Raw genomic sequence first — 20,887 nt, forward strand, 5'->3', positions numbered from 1 at the left:
ACAGACCGAGGGACAGTGGAGGGACACTCCAGGGTGTATTTGGAGGTAGAGCTACCAGGACCTGCAGATGGCTCGGATGTGGCGTAAAGGGCACTCGCAGCCCCCTCTTACAACACAGGGAAACTTGCGGAGAATGCAGAGTGTGTAGGATGAACTCAAGGCCTCTGTGGAGTGTTTAAGTTAGGCTGGAGAGCTCTCTCACCCAACTCAGATTCAGGTTCTAAATCCTCCCCACCTGCTCCCTTCTGTCCCTTCCCACCCTCAGAGGAGGGGTGAGGCATTGTCTCCACCCCAGCCTATGACAGTAGCCTCTGGGGATCCAGCTGAACACACAGCCCCTGCCACCCCAGCAGCACCATTGCCACATGCACCATGGTCACCACGCAGGTGCAACTTTCTCCAACTGGGTTACCCTTCTGGGGATCCCCTTCCTCAGGTCACAAGGACCCTGGCCATACACATGGAGTGGATGAACCGCCAAGCTGGTGGCGCCCTGCAGTGTCGCAGTCACAGCTCCCCATACAACCAGACGCAGGACCAGGGACTTGGGAGGAGGAGAGAGGCCAAGGCAGCAGGTTCTCTGGGGGAAACTGAGGCATATCCAGAAAGGGCCCCTTTTTCAGCCTCTGGATCTTACCCACATTGTGGATAAGGTGGGCCAGTCTCTGAAGTCAGTGCCCACAGGGTAAGTGCCGAGTGTGGAGTTCATAAAAATGTGGGCTGCTTTCAAACGCTGGGGAGAGGGCCTTCCCCAGTGGCGCAGTGGTTGAGAGTCCGCCTGCCGATGCGGGGGACACGGGTTCGTGCCCCGGTCCGGGAAGATCCCACATGTCACGGAGTGTCTAGGCCCGTGAGCCATGGCCGCTGAGCCTGCGCGTCCGGAGCCTGTGCTCCGCAGCGGGAGAGGCCACAACAGTGAGAGGCTCGCGTACCGAAAAAAAAAAAAAAAAAAAAAATGTTGCATTCAAACACTGGGGAGCCCCAGGGCCGTTTGGTGTGGCTCTGTGTCCTCATCCCTGGGAGGCTGCACTTTCACCATCTGCCGTTAGGTGGCGCCCAGTAGTGCCCTTTGGATTCTGAACTCCCCGCTCAAAATTTTAAAATAAAGTGGAAATAAGAATAAGTAAATAAAATATATCTTGGCTTCCAGGGAGTCTGCCCCATATTTTTAGTCTATGAGCCTGGGGAACCAAAAAGGGCTGTGTCACATGTCATGTGTGTGTGACTATACATGTACAGCTTGAGGTGCTCTGGGCCATAAGGGGACAGTGGACATGCTACTAGGTTCTGGAAAGGCCTCTGGGTCCAGACCCTAGCTCTGCCCCTGCTGGCTGTGTGGAAGAGGAAGCAAGGAGGGTTATGTGGAAGTGTCCTACTGCTAGTCTTTCTAAGGACACCATGGTGATGTTGGCCAGGGCCAATGTCACTATCAGATGGGTTCCAAGTCTCTCAGGGGCTCGGTCACCGGTTGGAAGCACCATGGGAAGTATGGCCTGGGTACGAACATGATGATGGAAGTCAGAGATCTGAGAGATGCATTTTTGAGAGCACCATAGAGATGCATTTTAGAGAGCACCATAGAATGAAACAGTGTGGAATGAGAGTGTGGACCTCAGTGTAGACAGAGACTGTGGGACATTAGCATAAACAAACATAGGGAGTGTCCAGTGAGGATCAGGGAAAATGGAATACCCAGTGTAGGACAGAATGTGGATTCACCCAATGGAGAATAGACAAGGAAGAATGTCCAATGGAGAACAGACAACATAGCACATGAAATGTAGAATAGGAAGTGAAGAACAGTCAATGTAGAACCGAGATGCTGAGCAAACAATGAGGGATGGAGTACATGGGCCAAGAGAAGACTTTGGCATTTGTTCTGCATGAGGTGGGAGCCATGGATGATTGTGAGCGGAGGAGGGACACGGTCTGGCTTAAGTGTCAACAGGTGCCCTCAGGCTGCTCGGGGAAAACAGACTGCGGGGGGTGGATGGGAAGCGGGGAATGGAAGCCACAGGAGACCAGGGAGGAGGGGACTGCAGGTGGGAGATGATGGAGGCTGGATTGGGTGGAGGCTGTGAAGGGAAGGAGGCTGGTTGGGACAATGGTTACACATGGAAGGTGAAGCCATCAGGAGGGGCTAACAGGTCAGGTATGGAGCAAGAGAGAGAATTCAACGCCAACTTCAGAGTTTGGGGATAAGCACCTGGAAGATGGAGCTGCCTCTTCTGCAATGCGGAGGCTGCAGAGGGAAGATGCAGAGCTCCTGGGGCCAGGATGTGTGTGAGCTGCCTGTGGCTCACCACACGGGGGTGCTGTGATGCCTGGACTCGTAAACCTTATGCCCATAGAAGAAGTCAGGGTGTGAATTAGATTCGGGCCCCTCAGAGTCTCAGTATCTTTATCAGTTTAATGGGGACAATTGTCCCAGCACCCTGACCTGCTGGAGAAAGCACTCGAGTCAGCCCCCAAGCTTGATGAGCAATAGGTCATCCTATTGTCCCCCGTTTTTTCTTGGTCCCATGGGGGACCAACATGGGGCCAAATGTCCCCCTTTTTTTCTTGGTCCACCTTCTCTGACACCCTCCCCAGCTTCGCTGGATCCCACCTGGATGCTGTAGCTCTGAGGGGTGTCTCATGACCCCCATGTAGGTCCTGGGAAATCCCAGTGACCCTCACTGCCACTGCCACCCACACTCTCTCAAGCCAATGGTCTGAGTCCAGAGGACCAAAGTCACAAATAGTTAATCCCCTGCAAACAGACATCCACATGGGCTCATATACAAAGACAAAAACATCCACAGAGACAAGGCAATCAACTATACACAATCCAGCCAAAACAATTTGAGGGAAAAAAATGGAGCTGGAGGAATCAGACTCCCTGGCTTCAGACTATACTACAAAGCTACAGTAATCAAGACAATATGGTACTGGCACAAAAACAGAAATATAGGTCAATGGAACAGGATAGAAAGCCCAGAGACAAACCCACACACCTGTGGTCAACTAATCTATGACAAAGGAGGCAAGGATATACAATGGAGAAAAGACAGTCCCTTCAATAAGTGGTGCTGGGAAAACTGGACAGCTACATGTAAAAGAATGAAATTAGAACACTCCCTAACACCATACACAAAAATAAACTCAAAATGGATTAAAAACCTGAATGTAAGACCAGACACTATAAAACTCTTAGAGGAAAACATAGGAAGAACCCTTTTTTTTTTTTTTTGCGGTACGCGGGCCTCTCACTGTTGTGGCCACTCCCGTTGCAGAGCACAGGCTCCAGACACGCAGGCTCAGCGGCCATGGCTCATGGGCCCAGCCGCTCCGCGGCATGTGGGATCTTCCCGGACTGGGGCACGAACCCGTGTCCCCTGCATCGGCAGGCGGACTCTCAACCACTGCGCCACCAGGGAAGCCCGGAAGAACACTCTTTGACATAAATCACAGCAAGATCTTTTTTGACCGACCTCCTAGAGTAATGGAAGTAAAAACAAAAATAAATGGGACCTAATGAAACTTAAAAACTTTTGCACAGCAAAGGAAACTATAAACAAGACGAAAAGACAACCCTCAGAATAGGAGAAAATATTTGCAAATGAATCAACAGACAAAGGATTAATCTCCAAAATATATAAACAGTTCATGCAGCTCAATATTAAAAAAACAAACAACCCAAAAAATGGGCAAAAGACCTAAATAGACATTTCTCCAAAGAAGACATACAGATGGCCAAGAGGCACATGAAAAGCTGCTCAGCATCACAGATTATTAGAGAAATGAAATCAAAACTACAAAACAAAGAGAAAAAACAAAACAAAACTACAATGAGGTATCACCTCACACCAGTTAGAATGGGCATCATCAGAAAATCTACAAACAACAAATGCTGGAGAGGGTGTGGAGAAAAGGGAACCCTCTTGCACTGTTGGTGGGAATGTAAATTGTTACAGCCACTGTGGAAAACAGCATGGAGGTTCCTTAAAAAACTAAAAATAGAACTACCATATGACCCAGCAATCCCACTACTGGGCATATACCCAGAGAAAACCATAATTCAAAAGGACACATGCACCCCAATGGTTCATTGCAGCACTATTTCCAATAGCTAGGTTATGGAAGCAACCTAAATGCCCATCAACAGATGAATGGATAAAGAAGATGTGGTACATATATACAGTGGAATATTACTCAGCCATAAAAAGGAACGAAATTGGGTCACTTGTAGAGATATGGATGGACCTAGAGACTGTCATACAGAGTGAAGTAAGTCAGAAAGAGAAAAACAAATATCGTATATTAACGCATATATGTGGAATCTAGAAAAATGGTACAGATGAACCAGTTTGCAAGGCAGAAATAGAGACACAGATGTAGAGAGCAAACGTATGGACACCAAGGGGGGAAAGCGGGGGGTGGGACGGTGGTGGTGGTGGGATGAATTGGGAGATTGGGATTGACATATATACACTAATCTGTATAAGATAGATAACTAATAAGAATCTGCTGTATAAAAAATAATATTAAAATAAAATTTTTTAAAAAGTGGAAAATTACCATTAAGCAAACACACAGGAATAATTGTTGCAATCAAGAATTATCAATGGGGGCTTTCCTGGTGGCGCAGTGGTTGAGAGTCCGCCTGCCAATGCAGGGGACACGGGTTCGTGCCCGGGTCTGGGAAGATCCCACATGCTGCGGAGCGGCTAGGCCTGTGAGCCATGGCCGCTGAGCCTGCACGTCCGGAGCCTGTGCTCCACAACGGGAGAGGCCACAACAGTGAGAGGCCTGCGTACCGCAAAAAAAAAAAAAAAAAGAATCATCAATGGGCTTCCCTAGTGGTGCAGTGGTTAAGAATCCACCTACCATTGCAGAGGACATGGATTCGAGCCCTAGTCTGGGAAGATCCCACATGCCGCGAAGCAACTAAGCCTGTGTGCCACAACTACTGAGCCTGCGCTCTAGAGCCTGCAAGCCACAACTAGAGAAAATCCGCGTGCAGCAACGAAGACCCAACACAGCCAAAAATAAATAAATAAAAATTTTTAAAAAATCATCAATAGATGCTAAAATTAGAGGTTTATGGTATGATGAGAAACAAGATATTTGGTCAAGAAGTACCTGTCCACAAGATACCTATTCATTACAAAGGGAAAACTAGTAAATTTACCATGGGGATGTCTGTCAGATAAATGATCAAAGATGACAGCAGTAATGAGACATAGTTCCCAAAATACAATTTATTCACTGTGAAGTCCCCTGCTTTCATTTTCCTTGTTGTACTTGAAAGTTGCTAAGACAGTAGTATTAAATGTTCTCACCACACACAAAGAAAAGATAATTAGGTGATGGAGGTGGTAACCAATCCTATGGTGGTAATCATTTTGTAATATGTGTGTAGCACATCATCACTTTTAAAATTACACAATGCTATATGCCAACTGTATCTCAATAACGCTGGAGAAAAATATACACAATCTAGGCTTTTGTTTAAATAAACTGTTTAATTTAGAACAATTTTAGATTTACAGAAAAACTGTGAACATAGTACAGAGAGTTCCCATATACCCCACACCCAGTTTCCCATATTATTAACACCTTGCATTAATATGGTACACTTGTGACAATTAATGAACCAATATTAAAAATTGTTATTCCTTAAAAAAAAAACACAACTGGGCTTCTCCGGTGGCGCAGTGGTTAAGCGTCCGCCTGCCGATGCAGGGGACACGGGTTCGTGCCCTGGTCCGGGAAGATCCCACATGCCGCAGAGCGGCTGGGCCTGTGAGCCACGGCCGCTGAGCCTGCACGTCCGGAGCCTGTGCTCTGCAACGGGAGAGGCCACAACAGTGAGAGGCCCGCATACCGAAAAATAAAACAAAACAAAACAAAAAACAACTAAACATGATCCACTCACAGGCCTCATAAAGACCCTCAGACAGTCACACCCACATAATATGTCCACACTCAGGCAAACACACTTATCCACAGAAACAGAGCTGAAAAACTTGGGCTTGAAGCCCTTTCCTCTAAGTCTTGAAACAGAAAACATCAGATTCCTGAGGCTGACATTTCGTCCTTGATCTAGCCACGCCTGAAGCTGACAATGCTTTTAGAGTTTTCTGTTACATTAGCTAAATTTTTCCCTTTTTTGCTGGAGCCCATTTAAGTTGGACTTTTTTTTTTTTTTTTGGCTTGCAACCAGAGTTCTGGCTGATAGAGATAAATAAGGCTTTTGCCAGGTGAAAAAAAAGGGGGGAGCGGGGGAGGAAGGAGGCACCCCAAGATGGAAGATGGCATTTACAGAGGCCTGGGGATATAAGAAAGCGCGGCCTGTGGCTAGCTGTATTATAGCGCGTACAATAGTGTTGGCGGCAGATTGAAGCCAGGCAGAGGGGTCTGAATTCAGTCTGAGCAACTGGAATCTAGTCATTGAGGGCCACCGAATGTTCTTTTTTAATTTATTTTTTATTTATTTATTTTTGGCTGCCTTGAGTCTTCCTTGCTGCGCATGGGCTTTCTCTAGTCGTGGCGAGCGGGAACTACTCTTTGTTGCAGTGCGCGGGCTTCTCATTGTGGTGTCTTCTCTTGTGGACCACGGGCTCTAGGCCCGCGGGCTTCAGTAGTTGTGGCTCGGGGACTCTAGAGCGCAGGCTCAATAGCTGTGACGCTCGGGCTCAGTTGCTCTGCCGCTTGTGGGATCTTCCTGGACCAGGCCTCGAACCCATGTATGCAGGCAGATTCTTAACCAGTGTGTCACGAGGGAAGCCTCCACAAAACATTCTTCTTTTTTTTTTTTTTTTTCAGTACGCGGGCCTCTCACTGTTGTGGCCTCTCCCGTTGCGGAGCACAGGCTCCGGACGCGCAAGCTCAGCGGCCATGGCCCACGGGCCCAGCCGCTCCGCGGCATGTGGGATCCTCCCGGACCGGGGCACGAACCCGTGTCCCCCGCATCCGCAGGCGGACTCTCAACCACTGCGCCACGAGGGAAGCCCCCACCAAATATTCTTGATCAAGAGAGTTCCACGCTCAGAAATCCCCAACGGGAGACAGTGATTGGTTGAATAAGTGTATTCCACTCAAACGTGCAAAATACGTGCAGGTGAGGAGACTGAGTCTCAGAGACACCGGTCACCCTGGGGTCCCAGAGACCCCGGTAGGAGCTCGTTGAGCAACTTTGAACTACAACTTCCGGCATGCAATGCGAGAGACTCCTTGTCCTCCTGATTCGCCCCCCGGCTCCAAGCCTGACGATTGGTTAGGTGGGCTGCTGGTCAGACCAAAGTCTGGTTTTGATTGGTCGAGTTCCGAGCGGGGCTCCGAGCTCCAGGCCCATGGGTCCCAGCACAGCGCTCCAGCAGGCAACATGGTAAGCCGGCGACTCTTAGCATGGGGGGCCCTGAGGGGCTAGGGGTTCCGCCGAGGGGGGTCCAGGGAGACACCGAGGAGACCGGGATCCCTTTGTGGGCACTGAGGTCTCTGAGGGATTTGGGATCGCGCTGAGGGCCATGTTTCCCTGTTTGGGGTCAGGGTCTCACTGCGGGACCTATGAGGGGGTCGGAGGTTGTACAAGGGAACTGGAAGGCCTTGAGTGTTCTGGGCTTCTGACAAGTCTCTGGGGGGCCCTCTAGGGGCCTGGGGTCCTGCTGAGGGTGTCGTCCCGTGGAGGGTACTGGGGATCTGAACACCTTCGGAGCCCCGTGAGGGAGATCTGGGGTCCTCCGGGGCCCACTCTGGGGATGGTGTCCTGCGGGAGCGTGGGGGCCACGCCGACAGGGTCCATCGGGGCTCCCTACGGGTGTGGGGTGTGCCGAAGGACCAGGGAGAATCCTGAGAGGAGGGGACCATGCGGAGGGGATCTGGGTGGGCTCAGGGCGGGGGAGGGTCCCAGAATTGGAGACAGCACAGTTGGAACCCTCAGGTCTCACGTAGTTCTGGGTCCAACCCATTGAGTTTATTCTTCAAGCTTAGCCTGGTCCCTGTGGGTCAGGCTGGTGCTGGGCGAGGGCGGAGACCCCCCAGCCCCTAGGACTGGACAGAGGGAGAGACAGGATGGAGGGGCCAGGAAGGCGGCCTGAACTTGCCTGGGGTGGGGGGTGACCCCGAGGAGGGGCGCTGGAGGTGGGTCTGAAGAAAGAGCATTGATGGAAGGGGCTGATGAAAGTGGATGTCGTTCCAGGGTGCGGGATGTTGTGGGAGGTGAGGGGAAGGGCTCTCGGAAACGGGATGGAGGAAAGTCGCATTGATGTTACTTAGCAGGATTCTGGGATCACAGATCCAGGGAAGAGCTTTGAGCAGAGGAGGGACATGGGCTGATGGGATGCTTCAGAGATCTTTGGAGATCTGCAGAGCGTGGACCCTAAGACTGGAGGCTGCTGGGGGTGGGCGGTGAGAAACATCCCTGGACAGACCTCGGGAGCCTTAGGTGGAGGGATGCATGTCTTCCCTCCTTCCCTTCTCTTCCTTCTTCATCCTTCCTCCCTCTTCTTCTCCCTTCCTCTCTCTCCCTCTCCTTCATTTCTAACGTCCTTCCTCTCCAAGTGCTGGGATCGCAGTTTGAACCATGGGTCTCCTCCCTGGGAGGTGTCCAAGGGTAATGGGGTCAGCGATGGTCTGGGAGGGTCTCTGAGACCCGAATGGTTGGGCGCAGAGGACGCCAGGGGAGAGAGCCAGGCAGTGAGGCGGGTTGGTCCTGAGCTGGGTCCGCCTGGCCTTGTGGGCTGAGGAGCGGAGTTGGACATTTACTATGAGAGTGGGAAGGGCCTGGGCTGCCTGGAGGAGCCGAGAGCAGTGTCCATGGGAGTGATGGGTGGGTGCTGGGGCCTCCAGGGAAGGGCCTGGAGGAGGCATGGTCTGCGAGCTCGGCAGAGAGGTTCTGCCAGGGGATGATGGGTCACAAGGGAGAGGTGTCTGGAGAGCCAGGGAGACTGGGGAGCAGCTGCTGGGAGGTGCTGGGTTTCCAGGGAGGAGTGGAGGAGGGGTCCTGGGAGGAAGGGCGGGGCTGCTTTGAGGGGCCCAACTGTGCTCTGGGTCATTAATGCCTGCTAGCCAGTCTGCACTTGGGTGGGGGGAGGGTGAGCAGTGAGACCAGAAAGGTGACGCCCCACCTCATTACTGAAAAAACGTTCCTGGCCTCAGTTTACAAGTCACAGCATAAATAAAATATCCTATTAGTCTTTTATTTTAATGATGGATTTCTCAGCAGTCATTCTGAATTACAGTGCTAGGCCCGATAGCCATCACATTAGAGCTTTCCCTATTAAATTTAGCTTATTTTTGCCTGATTAAAGGATAATTTTAACAATTAGTTTTAATATTAATGTAATCTTTATTTCATTTTAGTTGTTAATACCATAATACTAGCAGACAGCCCTCCTGAGCACTTAATTTTACATAATTACGAAAGCAAATTGGTATTTACTGCATTCAAGCAGGAAAACCCAGCTTCAGACTGATTACCAAAAACATTTTTTCTAAAATGTTTTAAAATAAGTATATGAAAATGTGTTATGAATTGTTGTTTAAAAGTTTGTTAGTAGAACTTGGTAAGAAAATTCCTAATTAAAAAAAGTCATCCCACTCAAACGTGTAAGTCTTTATCCTGAAACAGGTAGTGGGCCAGAAATAGATCGCTTTCCTCCTTGGCTGATTACAAAGGGAGGGAGAGGGAGAGAGGGTGACTTCAATTATCAGGGATAATTTAAGATGGGAAAGACTTGGGGGACAGAGCCACCTGGGTGAACGTTGAAACTACAAGCTCACCTGAGACACAGTTACAAAAACTGCATCCGTGGGACCGTGGGAGAAGAGCGCTTCCACTGGGTGTGCCCGGCTCGTTGTAGGTCCAGAAGGTGGTCGTGAGAGTACACGAAACAAAATAGGAAGCACCCCATTTCCAGATGAGGAAAACTGAGGCTTGGGGAGATTTAAATCCTTAGCACAAGGAGGAAAGCGGGCCCCAGTGTCTGCTCCAGCACGTGCTCTCCGCCGCCCCACACCCCAGCCAGGTGGTGGGGAGGGAAGTGCGTTTTGCTGGGGCTCCCAGGGTTGGGTCTGAGCCCACCCCAGGACCTTTCCCCAAGAAGTAGCTTGAGCCAGGGTGGCCCTGCCTCCACAACCTGGCCCCAGAGTCTCTATAAATAGCCGGGCTTCCGAAGCATGAGCTTGTGATCCCCTGGCTGGCACTGCCCTTCATGTTTCCTCCCCTCAGGCTGTCCTTGGGGTGCAGCTGGTGGTGACGTTGCTCACCGCCACCCTCATGCATAGGCTTGCGCCTCACTGCTCCTTCGCGCGCTGGCTGCTCTGCAACGGCAGGTGAGCCACACCCCCTCCCCGGGTGGTGGGCGGAGCCCCTAAGGCCCCGCCCTCCCTGGTTTTTCTCCTAGCCCCGCCTCAAGCCCTGAAAGGTGAGGGTTTTTTGTTTTGTTTTGTTTAAAACAAACAAACAACTTTGTTGAGATGTAATTGACGTACAATAATCTGCAAATATTTGAAGTACACAGTTGGATCAATTTTGACAGATTGTACACATCGCTGAGACCGTCTAAATACTCAGACGAGCAGCTGCTTCCCCCACTCCTGCTCTCCTTCATCCCTACTCTAGCTGTAGATCTGTTTCCTGAAACTCTTTTTGTCCCGGTTTGGGTTTCGGACCCTTTCTGAGAATCTGGTGGAAATTGTGAACTCTCTAGGGCAATTCACATGGCAGTTCCTTTCCTGACTGCCTGTCTCTGCCCTTAGTCTCTTCCGATACAAGCACCCTTCCGAGGAAGAGCTTCGGGCCCTGGCGGGGAAGCAGAGGCCCAGAGGCAGGAAGGAGCGGTGAGTGAACCCCCAGTCTTAGGTAAGTGGCTCCCTTCCAGGGGAGGCCATGAGGGCACAGGGCCTTACCTGCCCACTTCCAGGCACTGCTCTGGGCACAGGAGAATTGGGGACACCCCAGCCTGAGGAGATGGTCACTGTCATTCACTGGTTGCCTCCAGTTGGCGTCTAATGCTTATTGGAAGTTTGCTCTGGGCCAGCCCTATGGGTGGGTGGTGGCCACCACCCTGGCTTTCAGAGGACACCCAGGCTGGGGGAGAAGGTACCTCCTAGGCCTCCTGTGCTCTGAGGGTGACATGGTAGAGCCTCCCAGGCTGGGGTGGGGTGGACTGCCAGGGGAGGGGAGGATGGAGGATGCTGTTCTGACACATTCCCCCCTCCTCCCAGGTGGGCCAATGGCTATAGTGAGGAGAAGCCGTTATCCGTGCCCCGTGACACCCCTTTCCAGCTAGAGACCTGTCCCCTCACAGCCGTTGATGCCCTCGGTAACAGCTGGGTCCCCAGCTCCCCTGGCCCTTGGCTCACACCCTGGTGGGGTTGGTGGGGGGAGCATCTTGGGCGGGCTAAGCTGGGGACTCAGTTGCATCCTCCCCGCAGTCCTGCGCTTCTTCCTGGAGTACCAGTGGTTTGTGGACTTCGCGGTGTACTCGGGTGGCGTGTACCTCTTCACAGAGGCCTACTACTATGTGCTGGGCCCGGCCAAGGAGACCAACATCGCTGTGTTCTGGTGCCTGCTCACCATCGCCTTCTCTATGTATCCTTCCTCTTAGCTCCCCAGGTGGGGAAGGTGGAGGCCTGTGGAAGCCGGACCCCAGGCTCCTTGTCGCCCCAGAAACTCAGTGGTGTAACGCAGTCACTATTTCATGTTTGTCTGGGCCGGGGCTCAGCTGGGTTGCCTCATATCCGCTCCAAGTGGGCTTGCCTTTCAGCGGTCTAGGGCAAGCTTCCTCACCACAGCGGCCAGGAAGGAAAAGGGGGCACTGCAGGCCTCCTGAGGCTTTGCCTGAAGTCGGTCCACCCAACCCCTGTCCATTCTCTGGGTCAAAGCAACTCAGCAGTCCAGAACAGGTGCAGGGGCTGGCAAAGAGACGTCCCTTCCGTCATTTTTTTGGGAAGCTGCATAGAGAGCAGAGGTAAAACTGGGACTTTGAGGACCCAAGTTGGAGACGATGTCTTTGTGGAATGGGCTTGCAAAGCAGGGCAGATTGGAGATAGAGACTGGTATCTCTTTTAGCCTCTCAGAGGAACGGGAAACTCAGGAGCTGTGAATTCAGCCGGGAGGCTGAGTGAGTCAGGGAGACTTGACCTCCTGACAGACAGACAGACAGAGACAGAGTTGGCCATTTCTAACTGACCACAGGCAGTGTGATGAGGCCAAGCTGGAGGCCTGGCTCAGGACCGCCTGCTCGCTGATGACACAGGCCTGAACAGCAGTAAGCCTTGTGTCCTGGGCTTGCCCGGCAGCTCACTCCTCGGCTCCCCAGGACTCTAAGCCTGAACTTCCATGTTAGTGCTCTGGAGTTGGGGGGGTCACTGGTTGGGGGTGGTGGATGGGGGAGGGGTCACTGCAGGCACTGGAGGCCTCCTTAGCCCTGCCCCCAGCAAGGTGTTCCTGACCGTGACCCGGCTGTACTTCAGTGCAGAGGAGGGGGGCGAGCGCTCAGTCTGCCTCACCTTCGCCTTCCTCTTCCTCCTCCTGGCCATGTTGGTGCAGGTGGTGCCGGAGGAGACCCTTGAGCTGGGCCTGGAGCCAGGTATGTGCAGTCTGGGGCCTGGGGTTTTTGCTGCAGTCTGGGGCCTGGAGTTTAAGCCTCTGGGTTATTGCTGTCAGTGTTTTCTTTACGTATTTTGAGGCTAATTGACGAGGTGTTTACAAGTTTAAAATTGCTACGTCTTCCTGGCAAATCAGCCATTTTTTTCATGATGTATGGACCCATTTTGATTCTAATAATACTTCCATCTTAGTCTAGTTTGTCTGGTATTAATATAGCCTTTCCAGCTTTCTTCCTTCCTTTCTTCCTCCCTCCCTTCCTTATTTCCTTCTTCCTTCTTTTCTTTTCTTTTCTTTTTTTTTTTTTGCGGTACGCGGTTCTCTCACTGTTGTGGCCTCTCCCATTGTGGAGCACAGGCTCTGGACGCGCAGGCTCAGCGGCCATGGCTCACGGGCCTAGCCACTCCGCGGCATGTGGGATCTTCCCGGACCAGGGCATGAACCCGTGTCCCCTGCATGGGCAGGTGGACTCTCAACCACTGCGCCACCAGGGAAGCCCTTCTTTTCTTTTTAAATTGATATATACTTGACATATTATATTAGTTTCAGGTGTACAACATAATGATTCAATATTTGTGTATACTGCAAAATGAGCACCACAATAAGTCTAGTTAACATCCATCACTGCACATAGTTACAATTTTCTTTTCTTGTGATGAGAACTTTTAAGATCTACTTGCTTAGCAACTTTCAAATATACAATACTACCTTTCTTTTGATTAGTATTTATTATATCTTTTTGACATCCCTTTACTTTCAACCTTCCAGTGACCTCATGTTGAGGTATGTCTACTTTAAAAAAAAATAATAATAAATATATAGATATAGATATTTTCCTTCTTTATTTTCTTTCTTTATTTTTTAATTTGGCCGTGCTGCATGGCTTGTGGGATCTTGGTTCCGTGACCAGGGATTGAACCTGTGCCCTCAGCAGTGAAAGCTCAGAGTCCTAACCACTGGACTGCCAGGGAATTCCCTATCTGGATATTTTCCATCAAGTCTGATAGTCTGTATCATTTAACTTCAAAATTTAATCCACTTACATTTATTGTGTTTTCTGACATATTTGGCCTTGTCTCTACCATCTTACGTTTTCACTTTCTATTTGTTCCTTTTCTTTTGTGCTGTTGACAGTGGCTGCCAGCTTAATTGTCCTTCCTTTTAGGTGATGTGTCATAACTTCTGACTGCTTTGTGAGCTCTTTGTTTTTGGTATTCTGCAGTTTTGCCACAGTGTGTCTAGGTATGGATTTCTTTGTATTTATCTGGTTTTATATACTTTGTATGTATCATCCATTCTGCAGACTTCTCAATAATTACCTTTCAATATCTCTTCTCCTTCATTCTCTCTCTTCTCTCCCTTTGGGGTTCAGACTTGACTTATATTGAACTTCCTATTCTGTCCTCCTTATCTCTTAATCTTCCATCACATTTCCCACCTTCCTGTCTTTCTTAGTCGGAATCTGAGTGATTTCTTCAGATCCAATTCGTCATTTCCTCCTTTGGCTCCTTCTAAGATGCTGTTTAACAACTTATCACTTCAATAATTATATTTTCCTTTTGGAAGAGCTTAACTGATTCCTTTGCAAATCCACCTGGTCCTCTGAGGTAGTCTCATGTCACCTATTCTGCAATTCCAACTTTTATTTTCCTCAGGCATTTCACACAGAAGCCTTGGGGTCTAAATTTGTCCTTTGGTTTTTTTCTCCTGACTCACCTTTATGGTAATTTATTGTCTTGTGTGTTTGGTGATTTTGGTTGTGAGCTCACATTATTTGCTTTTACTCCGTGGAAAATGTGGGGGCCTGAACTGAGAAATCTTTTCAGGACTTTGATTTCCTCCTGTGGAGCCCTTCATGACCCTCCAGCCTCGGGGAAGCTCAGACTCAGTGCCCTCTGCCCCCATGTCCCTCAGTCCAGTCAAGGGTGTCTGTCTAGCACATTCTCCTGGGCTTCACATAACTGGAGAACAAAATTGTCCTCATGCTTGTCACAGGGCCTGGCTGCCACTAGTGTGTTCCTACCTGGAAAACAAAAGGATGTCTGGGAGGGGGGCAGAGTAGGCTCTGAGGCCCCAGGGGTCTATTTTGGACACCACCCTCTTTGTCTTCCCCAGGCCTGGCCAGTATGACCCAGAACTTGGAGCCACTTCTGAAGACACAGGGCTGGGACTGGGCGTGAGTCCTGGGAAGGGAGGGGGAACAGCGGCATGCTGCGACCTGCAGGCAGGGTGCTGAGCTGCCGTGGGGCCCTGACCCTTCTCTTTTTCCCAGTCTTCCTTTGGTCAAGCTGGCCATCCGCGTGGGGCTGGCGGCAGTGGGCTCCATGCTGGGTGCCTTCCTCACCTTCCCAGGCCTGCGGCTGGCCCAGACCCACCATGATGCACTGACCATGTCGGAAGACCGGCCCATGCTGCAGTTACGTGGGGGACCGGGTGGATGGAGCGTTAGGGCGCCTAGGGAAGGGGCCGGTGGGGATGGTGGGTGCCCAAGCCTACCCGCTCTCTGCCCTTGCCCCCAGGTTCCTTCTGCACACCAGCTTCCTGTCCCCCCTGTTTGTCCTGTGGCTCTGGACCAAGCCCATGGCGCGGGACTTCCTGCACCAGGCTCCCTTTGGGAGCACGTCCTTTTCTCTGTGCGTATGGAAGTGGGAGGCAGGGCAGCTGGGGCCCCCTCTGGCTACTCCAGACTCTGAGACTAAGGGAGGAGTGCGTCCTGGGGGAGGATCCTGGGGCAGAGGGCAGCCTCACTAGCCCCCTCGCCCCTCTCGGCGCAGGCTGTCCGACTCGGCCTTCGACTCGCTGCGTCTCTGGATGCTGGTGGCACTGTGCCTGCTGCGGCTGGCGGTGACCCGGCCCCACCTGCAGGCCTACCTGTGCCTGGCCAAGGCTCGAGTGGAGCAGCTGCGGCGGGAGGCCGGCCGCATCGAGGCCCGAGAGATCCAACGGCGGGTACCGGCGCGGGCGGGGAGGGAACCTGGGCCTCAGGGCGGGGTTCCCTGTCCCTCAGGCGTGGGGTTACCCGGAGCCCGAAGGTCCCCTGCTGCAGCCACTGCTACCTGTCCACTAGGTGGTGCGGGTGTACTGCTACGTGACAGTTGTGAGCCTGCAGTACCTGACTCCGCTCATCCTCACACTCAACTGCACGCTGCTGCTCAAGACGCTGGGTGAGAACCCGCCTGGGCGACGGCGGGGGCGGGGTCTGGAGTTGGAGCGGGACGGGGCTGAGCCTGGAGCGAGGGGCTGGAGTTGTAGTTGGGTGGGGGAGGGGAGGGGAGGGCCGGCGATTGAGCGAGGCGGGGGCGGGGCCTGGCTATAGAGGGGGCGGGGCGGAGGCTGGAGGGCCCTGAGATGGGGCGAGGTCAGAGGCGGAGCCTGGGGTGGGGCCCGAAGATGAGGTGCGGGCAGAGCCTGGGGTAGCCGAGGTGGTGGAAGGAGGCAGAGCCTGGGGCGGGGCGGGTGAGTGTCAGCATGGGTGGGGGTCCTGGAGGCCAACTCCTCCTGCGCCTCCACCCATCCCTCCCTCCACCCTGTTTCTCTCGCAGGCGGCTACTCCTGGGGCCTGGGTCCCGTCCCCCCGCTGTCCCCCACCCCGTCCTCAGCCCTCGATGGCCCGGTCGGCCCCGAGGAGGACGAGGCCCGGCAGACCGTGGCCCTGATCGCCGGGGTCCTGGGCAGCCTGCTCACGCCACTCTTCCTCCGCGGTGTCCTCGCCTTCCTCATCTGGTGGATCGCCACCTGCCAACTGCTCTCCAGCCTCTTCGGCCTGTACTTCCACCAGCATCTGGCGGGCTCCTAGCCCGCCTGCAGACACTCCTGCAGCCCCAAGGTCTGGTCCTGGGCCAGCGGGGCGCGGGCCACCCCCTCAGTGTCCCCAGGTGCAATGTGGTCCTGGGAGTCCCAGATGCGTCCGCTGTGCCAGTCCCCTTCACTGCATGCCTGAGCCGTGGCCACGCCTTGGACCCTGAGCTTCTGCCTAGAAACTGATTCCCCAGGCCCAGCGGCAGAGGGTCCCACGGCCAGCCATTGTTCCCAGATTGCATGTGCCCAGTTTGACTGCAGTGGGGGTGGGCGTGGGGGTGGGAGGGGGCACTCTTCTGAACAAATAAAGGAGCAAGCCGATTTTTTAAAAAATTAATTAATTTATTTTTGGCTGCTTTGGTTCTTTGTTACTGCGCACGGGCTTTCTCCAGTTGTGGCGAGAGGGGGCTACTCTTGGTTGTGGTGTGTGGGCTTCTCATTGTGGTGGTTTTTCTTGTTGCAGAGCATGGGCTCTAGGCACGCGGGCTTCAGTAATTGTGGCACGTGGTCTCAGTAGTTGTGGCTCACGGGCTCTAGAGTGCAGGCTCAATAGTTGTGTCACACGGACTTAGTTGCTCTGCGGCATGTGGGATCTTCCAGGACCAGGGCTCGAACCGGTGTCCCCCGTATTGGCAGGTGGATTCTTAATCACTGCGCCACCAGGAAAGCCCTAGCAAGCTGCTTTTTACAAAAAGGATCCAGACGGTTTGGGAAGCGGCTTTCTGCATGCTGTCAGGTTAAGTGGTGCAGGCTGGGTGGGGAGTCCGGGGCTTCAGTGCTGAAAGAAGGGAATGATGGAGGGACAGCATAGCAAAGGCCTGGGAGGAAGAAACAAAGAGAGAATGAAAGGGGGTGAGAAGAAATGGACCAAGTGTGAGAAGTGAGAGAAATGGGGGGAGAGGGAGGTGGGTGAGCCCATGGTACTGGGCAGGGGGCCATGGGGGATACCGCCCTCTTCCACAAGTACAGGGGGACTGCCTTCTTATCAAGGTCACACACAGCAAATGGGCACATTGTTGAGGCCGTGGTGACCCAGGAGAAGGAGGACGAGGGTCCATCATCAACTGGCATTTTCCTGTAGCTGTGGCCATGCGGTGGGAAACCCATGTGCGTGCACGTGTGTATTCTAATGTACGTGTTGTTAAAATCCAACAGTACATTTTAAAGATCTTATTGGCTTTATATAACAATTCATGAATCGGGCTGCATCCAATCCAGCAGATAGAAAGGAGTTCCGAGGAGCTGTATAAAAGATTTTTGTAAGGCAGAAGGGAGTGGGAACAAGGAAGTTATATTAGCGAAAAGTGGACTTGTGGCAAGGTCCCTTTCCTTTAGGGGATGGCAGCTGTCTGTCGGGTAGATCACCTCACTCGTGCTGATCAGGCAATTTCTGATTGACTGGTTTCAGAGTCCATTTCTGGACAAGCTGAAACTGTAATTAAGTCTCGGTTTGGTGACATAAGCCTTAGCGTAAGTGACTCCATTTTGAGCCCGTCTTGTTTTTTTCCCAATGTAAGCTATGTAATCTTTTAGCACATGTAAAATGTACATTAAGAATAAAAATGACAAGGTGGGACTAACCTGGTGGTCCAGTGGTAAAGAATATGCCTACCAATGCAGGGGACGTGAGTTCGATCCCTGGTTGGGGAAACTAAGATCCCGCATGCTGCGGGGCAACTAAATCTGCACGCCACAACTACTGAGCTCACGCGCCTCAACTAGAGAGCCGGCGTCCTGCAAACAACAGAACCCACGTGCCCTGGAGCCTGCAGGCCACAACTAGAGAGAAGCCCACGCACCGCAACGAAGAGCCCGCGTGCTGCAGTGAAAGATCCTGCATGCCTCAACAAGATACAGAGTGCTGCAACTAGGACCCGATGCAGCCAAACAAATACATTAATAAATAAATATTAAAAAAAAAAAAGACTAAAGAAGACAAAGCAAAGCCATTTCCCTCACCAGGGTGGAAGCCAAGGGCCTAAGTGATGGTGTGGGACCCAGCATAGCTGCCCAGCCAACGCGGCGAGCGTGACCCACCTCGGGGCCTTGCACTTTGCTGCAGGCTCCCTCACCTGTGTGTGTCACCTGAGGGGAGAAGCGCCCTCACCAACCTCTCCTCCCAAGCCCAGCTGCCCCACTGATTTGCTACATATCTCGTACAAGAACAAGCAACAGGGAGCATGATTTCACTTAGGGAAGTGAGGTTATAACCAGACACCCGAAGAAAGTGCTGACATGTGGGGCGGGGGGAGCTGGGAATGCTGTTGTCCTGGCCCCTAGACGGGTGTTTGACTTTTGAAACTCTGTGCTTCTGTTGCATGGATAAAAATGAAAAGTGCATTAAACACAAGGCTTAAAGCGAACTAAATGCATCCTCTCATGTTGATCCTTCTCAAAACGCTAGTAAAAGTATAGAGGCTACAGAACATTCCGAAGGTAGGAATTAAGAGAGGAGCCACAATTGACTGCCTGGTCCATGGAAGGCAAACACAAAGCCCAGCCAGATTTACCTGTAGAACCTTCCATAGGCACTGAGTGCACCAGGTCCCACTGGGCTGGGCTGAAGATGGCAGTGGACTATGGAGGCCTCTGGTGTGGAAGCTGTTTGGGAAGTTCAGGTACCTGTGTCCCTCCCACAGTACCACTGGGCAGCCAGAAGGAGGGAAGCCAGGCTTGGTAGGGGGTGTGGTGGCAAATGGGGTTAAGTGAGTACACATAAAGCTAAATGGAGAGAGCCACTATCCCCTACCCTGTGTGCAGATTACAGAATCTTCCAGGCATGAGACTGAAGACTCCTGGGGAATCCAAATGGCCAAAGAAGAAAGAGCTAAAGACATTGGCACATGGAGTTCTCATCAGCCGCCAGTTGAGCTGTGTCCCCCCACCCAGTGCTTCCTGAGTACCACATGGTCCATCCCGACTGACGTCCCCAAAGGGACAAATGTGTCCCTTTGTGCACAGGATCTCTCTGGAAGGAGACACAAGAAGCTGGTAATGGGAGACATCCCTGCAAAGGGAACCGGGAGGTAGACCTACTTTTCATGGTAAACTCTTTGTGCAGTTTGCACTTTCTAGCCAATCATTTAACAGTCCAAACAGCAATTACATTAAAAAAAAAGTTTATTCAAAAATCTGTCAGTGGGGCTTCCCTGGTGGTGCAGTGGTTAAAAATCCACCTGCCAACACAGGGAACACGGGTTTGAGCCCTGGCCCGGGAAGATCCCACATGCCGCGGAGCAACTAAGCCTGTGTGCCACAACTACTGAGCCTGCGTGCTGCAACTACTGAAGCCCACGTGCCGCAACTACTGAAGCCCACGTGCCTAGAGCCCGCGCACTGCAACGAAGAGTAGCCCCCACTTGCTGCAACTAGGGAAAGGCCACGCGAAGCAACGAAGACCCAACACAGCCAAAAATGAATAAATTAAATAAATAAATTTAAAAAAAAATCTGTCGAAGTAACTTCAACCCTGTTTTTGGTTCATGGGGAGTGAGGGCCAGAGCCGAAGAAGAGACATGGGCAGGAGAAAAAGTCATTTTAATTTTTATTAAATATACTCTCTTGTCACAAATCTTTAAAATATATAAACATTATATATAAACAAAGTGTCTTCATGGCGTCAAAATGTAACTCCAAATCAGGCCAGGCAATCAGTGAGAGGGGTGACTGCCGAGGGTGCAGGTCCGACTGTGTGCAGGGCTGGGGGGGGGGTCGGGGCGATGCTGCCGAGGCTCGCTTGGCTGGGAGCCACCTTGGGGAGGCAAACTGGGGCCAGCAACCCTGGGGCACCCTCCCCGCTCCTGCCCAGCCTGCAGCTCAGAGGAGGGTGCTGCCTAACCATCTATTTGGTCTCACCCACCTGGGGTGGACCGCCAGTCCCTGCTGTTCTCGCCTGGGGGCCCTCACGTTCCCATCCTGTCTCCCTGTGAGGGATGCCCCTGCCTCTCCTGAGCACTGGGCAAGGCTGGGGGAGAAGGTGGGTCGGATGCTTACCCAACAGGACAGCCATCACAGGCTGCTTGGGTCCCCGGGAATGAGAGTCTGGGGACAAGACTGGGGCTGGCTGGTGGAAACATGCAGGAAGGACAGAAAGAGGGGTCTTCACACCCACGGGACTAAGGCAAGAAAAACAGAAACAGGACAGAACAAAGGGAGGAAATGAAAATCACAACTGGAAATGCATGTGTGGCAACAAAGATACCCTCTCAGACCCTTTCACACATCATGGCTACTGAGCCCACTGTGAAAACCGACCCTCTGGTGGTCCTGGTCCTGGAACCAGATTGGACTGGTCAGGGTTTACTGTGTCTAGACCCAGGGCCAGCCAAATTGCAAAACCAAACCAAAAAAAAACCAAACTCCAAATGTCATTAGGAAACAGGTGTTTCCAAGTCCCTGTGATTCCCGGTGGGCCCTGGGGGGCCTCCTCTGTGAGACCAGATCTCTGGGGTACCCTGACTCTTCCAAGCTTCCTGCCCCCAGGCCAGATGCTGT

General features: G+C 52.2%; 1 protein-coding gene across 1 annotated transcript; it reads left to right on the plus strand.

The window, feature by feature from the left end:
* The first annotated feature begins 10,220 nt into the window (after positions 1-10,220).
* Positions 10,221-16,513, plus strand: TMEM161A (transmembrane protein 161A). The gene is made up of 11 exons (XM_082835705.1): positions 10,221-10,317; positions 10,744-10,824; positions 11,212-11,309; positions 11,422-11,578; positions 12,427-12,578; positions 14,711-14,771; positions 14,868-15,011; positions 15,115-15,228; positions 15,370-15,544; positions 15,663-15,759; positions 16,138-16,513. The coding sequence occupies exons 1-11, from the start codon at positions 10,262-10,264 to the stop codon at positions 16,389-16,391; spliced, it is 1,389 nt and encodes a 462-aa protein (XP_082691831.1). The 5' UTR covers positions 10,221-10,261; the 3' UTR covers positions 16,392-16,513.
* Positions 16,514-20,887: the final 4,374 nt, after the last annotated feature.

The sequence above is a fragment of the Leucopleurus acutus genome (assembly GCF_964270905.1).
Source record: "Leucopleurus acutus genome assembly, chromosome: 3".
Taxonomy (NCBI): Eukaryota; Metazoa; Chordata; class Mammalia; order Artiodactyla; family Delphinidae; genus Leucopleurus; species Leucopleurus acutus.